The 16,959-nt window shown below is 37.5% G+C and overlaps 1 protein-coding gene across 1 annotated transcript in view; it reads left to right on the top strand.

The window, feature by feature from the left end:
- The window catches only part of Zdhhc21 (zinc finger DHHC-type containing 21), a 59,126-nt gene that overhangs the window by 1,262 nt on the left and 40,905 nt on the right, over positions 1-16,959 (top strand). The window contains exons 2-4 of the mRNA XM_028753628.1: positions 4,124-4,269; positions 10,479-10,676; positions 14,366-14,464. Coding sequence (XP_028609461.1) covers positions 10,523-10,676; positions 14,366-14,464 — 253 coding nt within the window. The 5' untranslated portion in view covers positions 4,124-4,269; positions 10,479-10,522. The remainder of the gene's footprint in view (positions 1-4,123; positions 4,270-10,478; positions 10,677-14,365; positions 14,465-16,959) is intronic.

Genomic DNA, 16,959 nt, shown 5'->3' with positions numbered 1-16,959 from the left:
GAGAGAGAGAGAGAGAGAGAGAGAGAGAGAGAGAGAGAGAGAGAGAGAGAATGAGAATATATGAATATGAATATATGTTTGTAGTACCAGAACTCCAGAATTCAATTTGGATGTAAAAGAGCAGAATTAAATTATATTAAATTATATTAGATGTCTTCAAACTGTGGAGATTTCTGTTAATACTTTAGGAGCTGTAGCTGGAATAAACAAAATGTACATGTTTAAGAGAAATTGATGTCTAAGCATGCTTTGTTTACTTAAGAAAATTTAAATACCCAAGTACCTACACATCCATATGACAGTTAGGATCCAGATAAAAAGAAATCAGTTGATCATAACATTTTTACTTATTTGCCCACTGCCTGATTTCTCAAATATGTGATTCAGAATCCTACTGAGAAAGCACATATATTAATAAAGAGACTAAGAACTCTGGGGATGTCCACATGAAGCCTATGAAAACATTTCAGCATATTATGTTATATGTTGCAGCAATATAAATTTATCAGGCATAACTGGGAAAGCCAAAGAGTGTAGACTTTCTTATATTATTTAGCAAAAAATATTAGATTGAACTTTTCAAATGTTCTAGAAATAAAAAATCATTCTAGTAGAACAGAGTATACATTTATTATACACTATTACTGAAATTGAAAATGTTTGACATATATAGAATGAGCAAAAATTGGAGATCTCCCATGATCTCCCTGATCTATCTCCATATATATGTCTGTATATATGTCAGTCAGTAGTAGAGTTCTTGCCTGGGATGAGCAAGGCCCTGAGCTGAATTCACTGGCACTGGGAGGAGGAGGGATGGTGAAAAATAAAAGAAAGAAACAAGCCTCCTGTCTGGTCTGGGTTATGATTTGTTGGTTAAGAATCCCCAGGAAGCTCTCTCAGCTAGTTTGGTAGTCACATGTTTCATATGTGAGGCTTTTAGCTAACCCTGAACACCTTACTATAATGTCAGTTTATTTACTTGTTTCCTGGTTTATATCTCCCTGGGGTAAATGGTGACATTTTCTGGCCATGTCTTTTGCATTATAGGCCTGTTTTTCTCCTGTAGTCATCTCAGTGTAGATTAAGCTTCGTCTAGGTTTTAAGAGGCTGGATGTAGGTCTACACACACACACACACACACACACACACACACAGAGAGAGAGAGAGAGAGAGAGAGAGAGAGAGAGACAGACAGACAGAATAGAGATAGATCAGATTAGGTACATATTAGCAGTCCTTGATTGTGAAGTCACAAATTCTGGTTTTAAGCCTTTTATCTGTGGTTAGAGAGTTACTAAGTTGTTCACAACCTGCAGGTTTCATTATTAGAAGCATTTAATGTTAGTGTGCTTAATTCCTGCATTGGTAAACTGTGCTATGTGTGGGCAGGCCAATCTAGCCTTTTTTCTTCTCCCAGGATGTCTTGACCCAGTGACTACTTGAAGGGCAATAGCTTGCTCATTTTCCCACTTGGAAGAATGTGCCTGGTTAACACCCAGGAAAAACCTGACTTGGCCTCTTCATTTCTGGCTTTTACTGTACCTGAGTGTTTTTCCTTGGTGTTATTTTTGGAGGAAGGTACTTATGGAACCTGTTTCCACCCTACATTAATGTTGCTTTTTGTGTTTTTGTACTCCCGTGTTCCTCCGTTAAAATTCTCACAGAGCTTTTCATACATGGAAACAATATTTGATAGTCCATATTTAGTTGGTATCATTCTCCATCTTCCAAGTTATTCTTGAGTCAGGAGAGTACAGAAGTTTGTAATGCTAGCTCAGTATTGTTAATGGAAGTACATTATTTGGGATTATATGAAGTTAGTATACATAACAACAAATGCATGTGAAGGGCCAACAGCTTATGTTCAGTTTTGTCCAGAGTGCAGTGATGGAGTTGCCTTCCACAGGGTGCATTGAAACCATTGGAAGTGCCAGGATAATATGCCTGGACACCACAGCACCCATATTTCTTTGGAACTCTTCTTGGAGAACTGCATCTCAGAATGCTGGACTTGTTTACTAACTTCTGAAATCAAAGTGCTGATTTCCTTCCATGCTTCACTCCCTGGTTTGACATCTGGCTTTCTACTTGGAGTAGGAGCTTTGTTTCAGATCAAACCTGTAGCTTTCTTTTTTTGCTTGAAAACAGGGAAGACAGCGTGTGACCTGCCTCTTTCTGCATAAAGTACAATACAATGCCAGTGGTAAGACTACAGTAACTGAAAGGAATTTTCCTGACCATTTATTTATTTTGTGTGAATGTGTGTATATGCATGTGTGTGGGCACATATTTGCCACGGCACATTTGTAAAAGTTAGAGGACCATGTACAGGAGTCCATTCTCTCCTTCCACCATATGGGTCCCAGGAATTGAACTCAGGTCTGCAGGCTCGATGGCAGGTCCCCATGGAAACTTTTCACTCACTCTAAAGAGTTTATTTTAATAAATAATTCCCTAACTTTGGTATTAAACAAAGTAGAAAGTAGATGAATGGCTACATGTTAGTACTACTTTTAGTGATGGGGTGCAGGGAAAATTTCATCTAGGAATTGCTAAAGTCATACTTATCTTTAATTCACTTCCCTTTCAAGTTATCATTGGGCAATGGTGCGTCCTTGCTCGGCAGCTTCCCACTGCAGCGTGGCAGCGTGACAGCAGTCCTCTAAGTCGGCATTATTACCCCTGCTTTGCCATGTTACACTGAGGCTTGGGAAGGAAAAAGAGGGATGCACAGTTTGACCATAGCTCCCTGTTTTTAACGCTCATATAAGACTTAGGTCTACTTTGTTGATAATAAACTGAGTATTGATGGTATTTTTAAAATTATGTTAGCTCATTGGCTGATTCCTAAAGTCAACTAGAGCCTGGTATCTCAGAGTTAAGTGCCATGATTAATCAGTTTTTACAGCAGAATAAAATCGAAAGTCAAGTAGCTTTATGGATGTCTTTAAAGATATGTACCTGCAACTTTGGTTTTTAATTTGATGTGTTTGGCAAACTAATCTGTTTTTTATATTGTTTTAGATGCAGCTTGTTAATAGATGTACAATGCTAATGTTTAATGACATTTTATAGTTTAGAGGCGTTGGGATATTGTTACCCCTAACTTTTGGATTCAGGGCTCCATGGTACTTGTATCCCACAGAGTGATGTTTTTCTAGATGTTAGTCAGTGCATGACTGGGGTTGGAGTCGTGAGTGTTGACCTTTGCTGTTTCCTAGTACTGTGCCTGACAGAAGGGGCTGTGAAGAAGGAGCTCCCATTATTAGCAGCACTACTGACTTTGGCCATGATCAGAATGTACTGCATAAAATTCTTGGGCTTGCTTGTTTGTTTTCCTGGATTAAAGAATTCATTTACTTATCAATAGTGGTATAGCAGCTTCCCAAGTGTGTCATACATACTTGGCCCCTAAGACCAAGACAAAGTGAAGGAGGCCACTTTGAGCTTGGTTAAAGTTAATGGAGGCTGAGAGATGGCTCAGTGGCTAGGAACACCTATGCTCTTCTAGAAGACCTGAATTTCTTTAGCATTAGTACCCTAGCAGATAATATGTAATAACTTGAAGAAGAAGTATATTCACTAGAAGTGAATTGATATAGCATATGTAGAATTCTTTATAATATTATCCTTTAAAATTTGAACTGTACGAATTCACTTTTGTGGTTGACTCTCAGTGGTTTTGTTACAGGAAGATACATTTTTTGTTAGCATTTTGAATGAAAACATGCATTTCACATATCCTCTGTTCGTCTGTTGTACTTAAAGACTTAGAGCTGTACATTTGATCATCTCTGCCCTGACTCTCACAAGTGAGCTCAGAATGCATGGTGACTCTTTGCTTTGTGGTTAAGGCAGTTCACTGAGCCCAAATTCGGGACACATAATTATTTGGTTTTATGGGAACTGGGTGATTTCAAAAGGGAGAGCTTCCAGGAATCATGACCATGGTGCTCCTGGGGGTTGGGGGTGGGGTGGGTACAATATGAATTCACAGGTCAGCTGGACTGGGATCATCTTATTTCTGATCTTAACACCTTTGGTTATTGACTCTTTTACAGAATGTCTCCCTACTTACTGTTTCTATCTCTGTAAGAAATTTTTGTTAAACTCTTCGTAGGTACTCACGGAGACCTGTTATTGAAGGGAGGCCCATATGATGGAATATGAAATGTAAAGAAAAAATGAAAGAATGACTCAAGAAGATAGCACTTCTAAATGCAAGTGCCAGAAAAATCACAGCTCCTCTCAGTGAATTTGCAAGTGGTAAGTGGGCATTCGATTTTACATAGGAATGTGTTTGCTTTTTGTGACATAGCGTGTCCTTGCGGTCTAGTGTTTAGCAAGTTCATTTGCTAATGAAGAATTAAAGACAATTTAGACTTTTTCATATATTTTCTTAAGACTTTTCCCATTAAAAACCTCAGAGACATCTTTTAAAATTATAAATCTTAATGGCTTTATAGAGGTCTTATTGCACCACATTTTAAAAACTAATCTGAAGTGAGAAAGAGAAGCTCAAACATTTTAGTTTGTAAGACCATTGGTGTCTGTGCTTTAGGTTATTTCTGTTTTTCAATTGGTTGAAAAGAATTTAGTGTTTCATGTCCTCATTAATAGACTTAGAAGAAAACATAACTTGTACATAAAACCTGAAAGTCATCCATCCTTCTTACTGCTCTGTCAGCCTTGTGTTATGTGTGGTCCAAGGGATGATCTGTGATGGCCATCTGCTCAATCTTGAAATAGCCTGACTGAGATAGCAAATACAGGTGACGGCAAGCCATGGGCTTGGCACATTGAGCAGAAGTCAGCTGGGGAAATTGAGGCTCAGCTGTACTTCCCAAGTAAGCTTTCTCCAGTGATAGTCTTCGTGTGGCTAACCATCCCATTTCGAGTTAGGTATGTTTAACCATGTGATGCACAGTAGTAACCTCTGTTGGAGATGGTTCACTTTCTAACTGTTTTCAAGGACACAGTATTTTTGCTGTTCAGTTTTCTTTCCTCCTTTTCACAGATTTAGGGAGCCCAGTCCATTCTCATACAGGGGGGTCTTGGAGGACATGTGACATAAATATGCTTGTGTCTGAAATGGGGTGTAACCCAGCATCAAGAGCCAGCTTCCCAGTGTGCTCAAATAGCATCTGAGAGTTGATATGGATCTTGTACACTGTATCATAGATGACCACTTTTAGCAGTTTGGTTACTGTTTTCTCTGTGTGTAAATCACTTTTTTTAAACAAAAAATTATTATATTATAACTTGGACCCCAGATTTTTGTCTTAAAACAATTCAAACAGAAGCGTGGAAATAAATTTGGAGGTATAACACCTTATAACCTCACTTAGATTGTGTTGTGGTGACAATTCTGGAACTTTGGTTTCTCACAGAATAATTATAAGAATGTATTTTCATTTTAATCCCAGGTGTTAGGCTATGGCACTGCTTCAGACTGTCTGCAGCAGCTGACTATGATTTGTCTCATGCTCTAGCAGAGGCATGGTTTTGCCAGCTGTAGATAGTTTTTGTAACCGTGTGACATTTGTAATTCTTGGAAATTTTCAGATGGTATATAAATGCTAACCCTGCCCCATAGATGAAGTGGGGTGGTTGTGGTTTGTTAGTAGTTGTACTCAAAGGAGAAACAAGAAGAAAGACTTTAGATTCATGGATCTCTCTCTCTCTCTCTCTCTCTCTCTCTCTCTCTCTCTCTCTCCCCCTCTCTCCCCTTCCTCTCTCCTCTCTCTCTCTTCTCTCCTATCTAGTGATATGGGGTGAAGGTGGGGGAGGTGGGAAATGAAGGATAGGATAGGAAAAAGAAGCCTCAAAATAGCCAACACTAGCTACAAGCAAAGAAGAAACTAGAAGAAAGAAATTAGGTTCAAGGATCTCTACCCCCGAACCCCCATCATTCTTTCTCTCCTATCTAGTGATCAGATGTGGAATTGGGGTTGGGTAAAGGGTGGGAAAAAGTAGAAAGACCCTCAAGACCAGCCACATTGTGTAATTGATGGTCTGATTTCCATGGCACACTCACTTGTCTCTGCCCATCCATCAGTCAGCTTTATTATGATGATTCTATTTCAGAGTGAATTGCAGACATCAGGAGTGTTCTCATTAAGTAGAATTCAGACTTGGCTTATAGTCTTGACTTTGTAAAGCTTTGCATACATAGCACACAATGCCTCAATCTTAAGTGTACTTTTCCTAAGTTTGATGAATGTTTGATAAAGGTACAGTAACGTTTTTAGATAATATTGTATTTTTATGATTACAAAAAGTGGTATTTCTCTGTAAATCCTTGTCTGTCTACTTTGTACACTTGCAAGTGTGCTTTTGTAGGTGTTATAAATAAAACTGCTGGGCTAAAGGCATTCACATTTTGATGGGTACGCCAAATTGCCCTCTTAAGAGGACTTCATCCATTTACATGCAGGTCAGCAATATAGCAACGCTTGGGAGTGCTCTTTCTCCTGTATCCTCTCAACATATGAAACACTACCTAGTCATTCCACATCTCATCTGCAGTGATTACCCATTAGATTTTATTTTTCTGTTTGTAAGCTGTCTTCTCATATATTTACTTTGTGTGCCTCTTATCACTCATGCATTATAATATTCTTTTCTGGGAATGTTTTGTCTGTAATTTTGGTTTTGAAGTGTTTTGAGCTCAGAAATTTAAATTTTTTGTGGTCACTCATTGTTTGCAGGTCTTGATTGTGAAGACCATCCTTACACCAAGCATTTAAAATCGCTTGCTCTTTTCTTCAGGGTTGGTTTTCATTGACCTTTACAAGGAAACAGAGATCATTGTGTCTAAAGTGCTAGAGAAGTTGGTATTAGCTTTGAACCCTGAGTTAAATTCAGACAGTAAGCAGAATGCTGGGGAGTCTTCAGACATTAGCAGCAAGTGATGAATATGTTTCATACTTATGGAATAGTAATAAAACCAGTTTTAGAGTCATAGGAAATTTAAGTTTATGAATATATGTTTGACTTTGTTTCTTATTAATTATTTTGGCTAGTTCTTATTTTCCTCAAAAATTTTCATTCTGACATTCCAATTTCTGTCATATTATCATTTTTTTGTTATATGTCTTTCCTCAGTGACTCAAATTTTTCTTCTGTGGTAGTGAAATCCAGATGCCTAAAATGGCAAGAAAGGGAAGATTGTATACCTTCAGAATAAATTGAACTTTGTAAATATTTCCTCAGGGTAGTTTATTACACTTGAATTATAATTTCTTTAAAAGCAGTTTGTGCTGTAGTAATTTACATCAGTATGAAGCTAGTCACTGTACTCAAGTGTAGTCACCAGATAGCAATCTCCAGTGTTGAGGAACCAGTTCATCAACTAGTCACTTCAAAGTTTGATTATGAGCTCACCATTTAATATACAAATTAGCATGTGGGGATCTCCAGCTAATGAAAGTATTTGGGAAATGCCATCCTTAAACCTGAGCAGCACTGTTCAGTTTGCTTGTTGCTCAGGGTGTGTAATAGTTTCTGTCCAGCCATCAGCCACACCTGGTAGCTCTCCTCGCTGGAGTGATCCTGCCATTCTACCAGTGACAGGCTCTCGGCTGTAACCAGCTGTGGGTTCCTGGAAGACCACTGCTCTCCCTGGCCTCCTATAAGGACTATATGGTGCTAATTTTTACTAATCAGGTATTTGTTTTCAATATTCAATGGTGTGTTCCTTGTTTAGTTTCTCTGGGCTCAGTCTTTGTGTTTAGTTTCTCTGGGCTCAGTCTTCGTGGGATGCTGTTGTTTTAGAGTTTGCTATCCACATATGTTTTCAGTCAGGAACCAACCCATCTTAAGTGACTTTGTCACTGTAGTAGTTTCTGTTGTGAGGGATTGATCTTTTCATAATAAGAAAAATTTGTTATTTCAAAATTAAAGGAATTAAAGACAGATTCAAAAGATGAATACTTGATGATATTCCTACTTAACAAATTTATATATCTGTTTCTAATGTTAATGTTAGGAATAAACCACAAAAGTATTGTTGCATGTAAACTTAGTTTTTGATCTCCTATAGAATTGAAGCACTGAAAGCCAGAAAGGTAAATGAAGTTCATACTGTTGGGTATGTTGGCAAGCAGAGACTCTGTCTTTTCTTGTATCTCTTGATAGTTTAGCAAGACTGTAAAAATATTACCAGTAAATCTCAGGCCAGCCTGGGCTACATAGCAAAGCCCTTTCCTAACTTCCCATCTTCCCAAATTGTTCTTTGCAGTGGTTCTCTTTTTAGCTATGCAGGAGGTATTTGTGCTCCTTTAGTTTTAGAACAATGATTCCTAGCAAGTTACACAATATGCTTTACTCTTTCTGGTTTTCTTTACTTTAATGAACTGTCTCTTAAAGACCTAGCTCTATTTCTATTTTAGAATCCTTATAAAAATACTGATTAGGACTTTATTTCATTTAAATTGGGGGCGTATGTATTGCATTTGAGTTCCTATGTTTTTCAACGGGAAACTAGTACCTTTTAAATTAAAAATATATATTTAAATTAATTTATTTTCTTGGTTTTGCTGGGGATTGATGCTAGCCAAGTAGACTACTGCTGCTTAGCATTGTATTCTCTCTCTCTCTTTTTTTCTTCTGTTGCTTCAAGAGTTAGGAGTTTGTAAGGATGAGAGGAGATGTATTCTTTTTAACTTAAGTGGCCTTTAATGCCTGTTTTGGTAGTCTATGGCCCTGCTGAGCACCAGCAAGGCCCTTCAGTGGGAGCCCAGTTACTCATAGAATGAAGTAGTGGAGCTGTCAGGTCTGCTGCAGAACTGGGAGTTGTCCTTGACTTTTGTTCACTCCCAGCAGTGAACCAATTAGTAAGGCTCACTGATTGGCTTTTACTTCAGTAGGTCCCTTCTGTAAAGTTAATTTTGACTTTTGTGTTCTTTTAATCTAACTAATTTGTCTTTAACTTTATTCTCCACAGGAGAGTGTTAATATTTTATTTAAAGTACAGATCTTACTTAACCCCCACTTTAATAGCTTTCCTGTGCATACGAATGAAGTCCAAGTGCTCTAAATGACATGCTTCCCTCATGATAGAGCACTGTCCTTATTTCTGAGTCAGTCTATGGGGGGCTTTATGACTTGTGCTGGCAGATTGTGATACTTCCTGTGATGCTCAGCTTAGTCACCCTGTTCTGGCCTCTTTTTGCTGTACTGTTGCCGTGTTTTTGCCTTAGATAACCTTTACTCATCTTTCAAGATTGAATTCAATTTGTATCTGTTCCAGGAAGTCCTGCTTGAATCCCAGAGTCACTAGGCCCATTTTCTGTGCATTTACTGACAACTTGTTCACAGATCTGGAGTTTACCATAGTAAATTAAACCCTTTTTAAATGATATTTTCCAAATGGACTTGGTTTATTTAAGCAAAGGCTATGCCTTATTAATGGTTGTATCTACAATGTCTAGGAAGTGACTCTTATAAGAATTTACTGTACCAATGACATCTTAGTGAAGGCAGAGGGTAGTTCTTCTGAGCCAACATTCATCTGGATGATACGCCTGGTTTTGAGTCTTGTGAGGAATTCAGGGGACGTGGAATGGGGTCTGGGAATCTGTCTTTCTTTTTTTTAAAGTTCCCTAGTTGATTCTGTTTTGTTGCAAGTTTGAAAATGACTGACCTAATTAATTATTATACATACCATTATAGTTTGTGTATCAGAGATGCCCCTAAACCATGTATAGTAAGTAGTTGTTTAAGCTTACTAAGTTACGCCTACTACAGTATATGTTTTAGGTCACTTGGTGGATATCATTTCTGTATGAAATTTCAGCTCACTTGGAGACTTTTTCATTTAGGGATGTGTTGTGTTGCTGATTGTGAATTCTCAGCTGAATGATAGTCCCACTTAAACAGGAGTTTTCTTGAGTTGATAGTAAGGAGATTAGTTGGGTTTCATCCCACAGATTTTAGTTATTTGTAATTTTCACTTAATTTTAATATTTCAAAATGATTTTTAAATATTTCATTGTGGTTTTAAGTACATATGTAGTCTTTATGTTTATATTTGCATATACCCACAAAGTCCCACCCAGATCAAGGTATAGAATATTTTTGGTCCTTTAGAAGTTTGGATCAAATTCATTTCCAGCTAGAATACATCCCATCTACTACAAGATAACCAGAATTAGATCCTGTGATGTTAGCCTCCTGGTTAAAGTGCTAAGACTTTTGCACATGTCTTTCGGTGGACATACTCATTCATTTCTTTTGTTGTCTACACATGAAATTTGTAGATAAGGATAAACAAGTGTTTCTGTGATTTATTTTGAACAATTAAAATTAAATTGAAGATTTTAGTGAATTTTGTATTTATTTTGCTAAGTGCTTGTTATTAAGACAAAACTCAAATATGCACAGGAAACTCAGTAACTGTCAATGAAGTTTCCAGAGATGTAGTTTTCATTGAGTAATTTTTTCATGTTAGTAACTCTTGCTTTTCTCTCTAGGATTCTCTTGCCTGTGGGCTGGCAGGCAGTTATAGGACTGCAGAATGGGTCTTCGGATTCACTTTGTTGTTGACCCCCATGGTTGGTGCTGCATGGGTTTGATTGTCTTTGTCTGGTTATACAATATTGTTATAATCCCCAAAATTGTCCTCTTTCCTCACTATGAAGAAGGACATATTCCTGGCATTTTAATAATAAGTAAGTTTCTAAGTATTATTACCTTCTATAAAGATTTTTTTTCTAATTGTGAATGTTTTGAAGTACAGTGTCTCCATGACTTGCTTTGACTATGCTATTTCAGTAGTACTACTAAACCTTTAATTAAATTACAGTTGTACAAAACAATAGCTTTTTGTACTGGGAGAGATAAGATACTAACTCTATGTTTATTTCACTCTGAAAAGTATAGGAAGGCCATTTTGTTCAAGAGCCTGACAATAGGATTTGTATTTAATTGCAAACATGGGAGGTTATTGATTGATTGATTGAATACTATTTTGAGACAGGGCTTCTCTCTGTAGCCCAGGGTGGCTTCAGACTTGGCATCTTTCTGCATTTCTTCTACATGCCTGTGACCCCAGCATCTCTGTGCCTGGCTTGAAGATGGAGGCATCATAAGGAAGGGGATGGGATATATTACTGGGTGATGAGAATTTCATGATCCTAAAATTGACTTGATTGTGATGCTACTGGATCTCCAAAATCATTATTATTGGCTGCAGCCCAAAAATTATGGCTTGCTTGTATTACTGACAGTCAGATCACAAGGACACATTGTTGCAGTAATTTCTTAACCCAATAAGCCCATATTAAAAACACACAACCCTGTTATTATATTTATAATCTATATGCCTAGATTGGGCAGATCTATTACTACTGTACTATTTTATTCCCCAGCTATGAGACCCCTTGCTACTTGCAACTCCTCTAGGCCATGTGGTTCTGTTCCATATTGGCTTCCACCTCCTCTTCCTTCATCCTCTCTCCTTTTGCCCCCTCTCTAAGACCTCTAGTCCACCTTTCCTTTTCATTGGCCAATCATAGGCTCTAGCCTTTATTTCACCAGTTAAGTGGGGAGAAGGTTCACATGAGATCACCTGAGTACACACTCAACTCCTCTTTGTCTTGGGCAGCCCCTCTTTTTTTTTTTAATTTAATATTTTTTTTTATTTACATTTCAAATGTTATCCTCTTTCCAGGTCCACCCCCCTTTGGGAACCCCCTATCCCATCCTTCCTCTCCTGCTTCTATGAGGGTGTTTCCCCACCTACCCACCCCTGCCTCAATGCCCTGGCATTCCCCTACTCTGGGGCATCAAGCCTTCACAGGCCCAAGGGCCTCTCCTTCTATTGATGCCGAACAAGGCTATCCTCTGGTACATATGTGGCTGGAGCCATGGGTTCCTCCATGTGTACTCTTTGGTTGGTGGTTTAGTCCCTGGGAGCTCTGGGAGGTCTGGTTGGTTGATATTGGTTTTCTTCCTTTGGGATTGCAAACCCCTTCAGCTCCTTCAGTCTTTTCTCTAAGACTGTATATGGGGATTTGGTGACTGTATATGGGGTGGATCCCCAGGTGCAGCCCCTCTTGAGGAAGCAGAATTAACATCAGAATACGAATAGCACCAGTGCAATCCACAATCCACAATCCACATTTCCCCTTTTTTGTCCAATAAAAAGGCTCCTTCCCCTCCCCATATATAAATTGAGCACAACCATAACAATTATGCAAATATAAATATAAAATGTGATATACCCTTAACATCCAATCCATCGTATTTGTCAATTTAGGTAAAATTACCATCTATCCTAGCTTAAAGAGTCTACAGTTCTATACTTGAATTACGTTTTGATTTTAACTTATATTATCATCTGAAAACCATTCTTTCAAATCTGTATCATCTTACTCAATCCTAAACAGATTAAGATTGCTTATGAGACTATAACTAGTTTTCAACCACATCAGAAATTGGAGAATAAATTAAATATTTCCTGAATATATAGGAAGCACAAAAACAAGGCTTCCAAAACTTAACCAAATTTGCAGAGACAGCTGACCACCTGGACAGTCCCCCATTCCTCAAAACGTTGGAGCATTTGTTTTCAGCCTTCTGGGCCAGGATCATCTGATAGACCTCAAAGGAAGCAGGAACTATGAAGAACTAGCCTACTCGGTCTTGGCAGAGCTATACTGTCGACCATTTCTGCATTGTATGTCCTTTCCTGGACAATATTTTTTGTCTGTAGATGGATTAGGGCAATTCTTGCCCAGTGGCCACCTTGCCACAACTGGAGCAACTCCATATGGAAGTTTTGATGCTTAATATCTTTTTTGAACCATGAAGTGGATGCTGTTAGGAGCAGACCTGGTTTGTAGTTAAATGATCTTTAGTAATGAAATAACATTAAATGTCATATTTTATAATTTCTGAAGTTTTTGAAGACTATTTATGTAAAGTATGTCTGAACTGTTCAACCTTAACTACTCTTAGCTATTTCTATTTGAATAATATTGAAGATACTTTATTATAATTAAATCAGAATCTAATATATTCATGAATTTACTCTCTGGCCTTTAACATCCTAAACAGTTTGCAATAGCAGCTGTAGAAGGACTGGGTCAAGGCCTTGTATTCTTAAATGAGTTGCATGGGCACAATGCCTATCTTAAGAGTAACAATATTAATTTCAAATTTTATATCAATATACAAAGATTTATACCAATGAAAACCTTAAACCTGTATCAATATACATAAATTCTATTCCAATATAAGAAATTAAAACTTCAATTTTGCGTCAATATAAGGATTTCTACCAATGTAAGATTATACCTATACAATGCTTTGCTTAAGAGTAAATTTAATATCTTATCTCTATTTGTCTATTTCTATAATTTCTATAATATTACTATATCCCCCTTTTCTTCCCACCGCCTGATTGATCCTTTACCTAAGAAGAAAGGGTAGAGAAGAGGAAAGGAAAGGTAGAAACCCCTGACTCTAAGCTCTCTAGTTTCCTTCCTGTCCAAAGCAACTCACAACCACACATCTACACAGTGTTTACAGCTTTCGTGTCTTTCCCTCATTTTGATCTCATAGCAACTAAAAGAAATATAATCCCTATCATATATATTGTGAGGTGTGGCCATTATCCTGTAGTCCTCAGAAGACTGAAGCAGGAAAATAGTGATGTCTAGGCCAGCCTGAGCTCCGAAGTAAGATGCATATTAGGCAGACAGACATTGCAGTCAGGTACACATCAGTGAGCACTGTTTCCTTTTTATGTGTTCAATGTATTGTTTTTTTATCCCCTACAAAATGCATATTTTTTTGAGCAACAGAGAATTATAGGATGTGTTTATTATTTTTTCCTATGTATTAATTTAAAATGTAATTATGGTGACTGAATCTCAATTGTTAATATTATTTTTATGGTTACTTTAACATTCGAAAGGTTTTAATTCTTCACTTTTGAAGTACATCTCTTAAGATTCATTGAAAGAGGCAATTGAAAAGCACTAATTTAGAATAATTTTGAAGATACAGACTTGATATAAGATTAAATGCTGAAGTTTCTTAAATGCTGTTTTGATCCTTTTAAATGAGTCCATTCATTTATTTATCGTTACTGGGGTCACTGTATGAAAGAACCTCACTTGTTATATGTTTATCAGTTATTTTGGAAAGTCATATTTAAAACTGATACATTTAGTGTAGGCGTCATCTTGACAGGACTATTTGAAATAGTCCTAGTTTAGAAATAGTTTAGTCTGTTGGTAAAGTTATCCTGATAGGTGTTGACTAAAATGCATTTTTTTTTTAAATTTTAAGTTTGTTGATAAATGTTTTAAATGGCAAATGACTAATTTCTGTGTTTAATTTCATATTACAGTATTCTATGGCATTTCCATATTTTGTCTGGTTGCCTTAGTGAGGGCCTCCTTAACTGATCCTGGAAGACTCCCTGAAAATCCCAAGATCCCACATGCAGGTATGGTGTTCTTTAGGCTCATCCATGTTTCTATGTTGACATTATATTTACTGACACGTACCTCCAATATATGCTTCTGTAAGTCATTTGAAACCACGCTCAAGTCTCTGCTCACACATGTGTTCTCAATTGCAAGCACTCTCCCCCCCATTCTGTGCCTGCGCCTTTCATTCCTTTTAGATCCCCATCTATCCTGAGCATGTGGGTGACTCTAACCTCTGTGTGTATGTGTGGTGGTGTATCTCTAGTCTCTAGGAGAATCTGCCACCACTTACAACAAATAAATATTTGTTGAATGAAACAAAAATTACCTGAGAGATTCTGGTTTATTTAAGAACAGAATTTTCACCTTGTGATATTGATAAGTTGCTTAGAACAAATATTTTTAGTGTTATAAACATTATTTTCCATTTTTTGAAGGTTCTAGCAGCTTAATGAAAAAATGAAAACTTTCGTTTATCATACAATTGAAGTAATTTTTTATTCTCTTGACAGATGATCATTCAAACCATGAAAAATGGATTGTTTAGTATACCAGATACAATAGAAGCTCACTTTTTATCTCTCTTTAGCTCATCTTTGATTATTTCTGTATTAGCTTTGACAGTTCTGTACTTTTCTATATGTTTTTGTAGTACATTTTAGAGCTAGAGTATTTTCTATAATAATTTAGTGGCTTTTAAATTTTTACTTCTAAATTTTCTGGGAAGCTTTAAAAAGAAATCTCAGTGCCCAGGTTACAACTTATATCAGTTAAATCAGAATACCTGGGCACAGGCACAGGTTTGAGTTTTGTGAAAAATCCCCTGTGGCTCCAGTGTGTAGCAGAGTTTGGAACCAAAGTAGTAACTCCGTATGAAATGCAGTTGACTCGTTACCATACAGAACCCTCCAGAAATACTAATTCTTGTTTTTTGAGACTTGTCATTCAGGGCCTTACTTGGCTCACAGGCTTAGAGATTAAATAGTGCTGTTTGTGTAGCTGCAGCACTGCATTTAATATGTAGTTCTGTTCACTTGCTTTAGTTGTAGCACAGCTCTTAGTAGTTAATGTACATCCGTTGTGGAGTGAGAGCAGAGAGAGGGTGCCCCCTCCCTGTAGACTCCCTCTTCCTCCCGGCCACTATAGCTGAAAGCTGTATATATCATATCCACATGCTGCTGCTTCAGCACTGAAGTGCAGTAGCTGCACAACAACGAAGTGGCCTTTCCTAATTCCAGACCTGTGTCTGAGGAACACTGCCTGCAGTGGTCAAACACGCAAATACCTATAGGCTCCTGATACTGCTGGTCAATAAAAGACAGTCTAAAGAGAGTAGCCATGACTCAACTGTTGTGAAATTGTCACCAATTACGTTGCTAGATGTTAAAATTTTAGAAGAGAAAAATGAATACATTACTAAGTTTTTGCCCAAGGTAGACAAATTTTATAAAGAAAAGATTTATTTAACACACATTGAAAGTGTCTCATGGTCCAGATGATAGGATGTGGGAAGGCTTCGTTTTCTCCATCAGTCCTTACCTCCCTGATGTCATTTTCTCCAGAGCCCTCTCCAGAATTGCCCATAAGGCTCTGCTTACAGGCTTTGCTAGTGTGTTCTTCCAAACTCTTCAGAAGCCTGGTTCCAAAAGCAGTTGCACATTCTAGGTAGCATTATTGTAACAGTGGATTCTGTCTGTAGAATCCACTTTGCTGTGCTAGTTTTGTGTCACCATAATACAATTACCAAGACATGGTACTGATGGAGAAAAGAGATTCATTTAGCTCATGGTCTGGAGGTACAGGGGTATGGTATCTACACTGGCACAGATCTGGTTGAAGGCCCAGGAATGAGTACTCACATTTTTCAGCAGGAAGCTGGAGGTGCAGGAGCAGTACAGGTGACAGCTTTTGGGATAGTCCCTGTTCCAGTTGTTCACCAAAACATGAGGAACAGGGAATCTCAATTTTTTAAAGAGATTTTACTATTAAAAATTAATTCTCCTTCAGTAAGATCTTGAACTTCAGCCTGACCTGAAGTACATGGTGACACACTCTGTCTCTCCAAGAGCCATCCATCCATTTATCCAAAGAAACAAACTAACCCACTACCAATAAAGTTTTGAATTCAAACTCTTAACACTGGGAAAAAACCCAAAAACTAATAAGTAAGTAAGTAAGTAAGTAAATAAATAAATAAATAAATAAATAAGTCAGCAAGTAATGAAATATAGAAATATTGTTTTTTACAAAACAATAATTTTTTTTACAGATTATTTAGTGTGTGTGTATATGTGTGTGTGTGTGTGTGTATCTACATACAAATGTACTCCATGTGCATGTAGGTGCCTTCAGAGGCCAGAAGGCATTGCCTCAAGTGTCCTGTTTCTGCAGCTGCAAAGAGTATTCTAGGTTAGCTAGCCTGCAAATGTCTATCTGATTCTACCTGCCTCACATTTTGCTGTTGGTCTCTCTCTCTCTCTCTCTCTCTCTCTCTCTCTCTCTCTCTCTCTCT

This window comes from Grammomys surdaster, unplaced genomic scaffold (genome assembly GCF_004785775.1).
Source record: "Grammomys surdaster isolate TR1022 unplaced genomic scaffold, NIH_TR_1.0 125951, whole genome shotgun sequence".
NCBI lineage: Eukaryota > Metazoa > Chordata > Mammalia > Rodentia > Muridae > Grammomys > Grammomys surdaster.
Note: the sequence above shows the minus strand (reverse complement) of the source record. Positions and strands in the feature narration are given on the sequence as shown.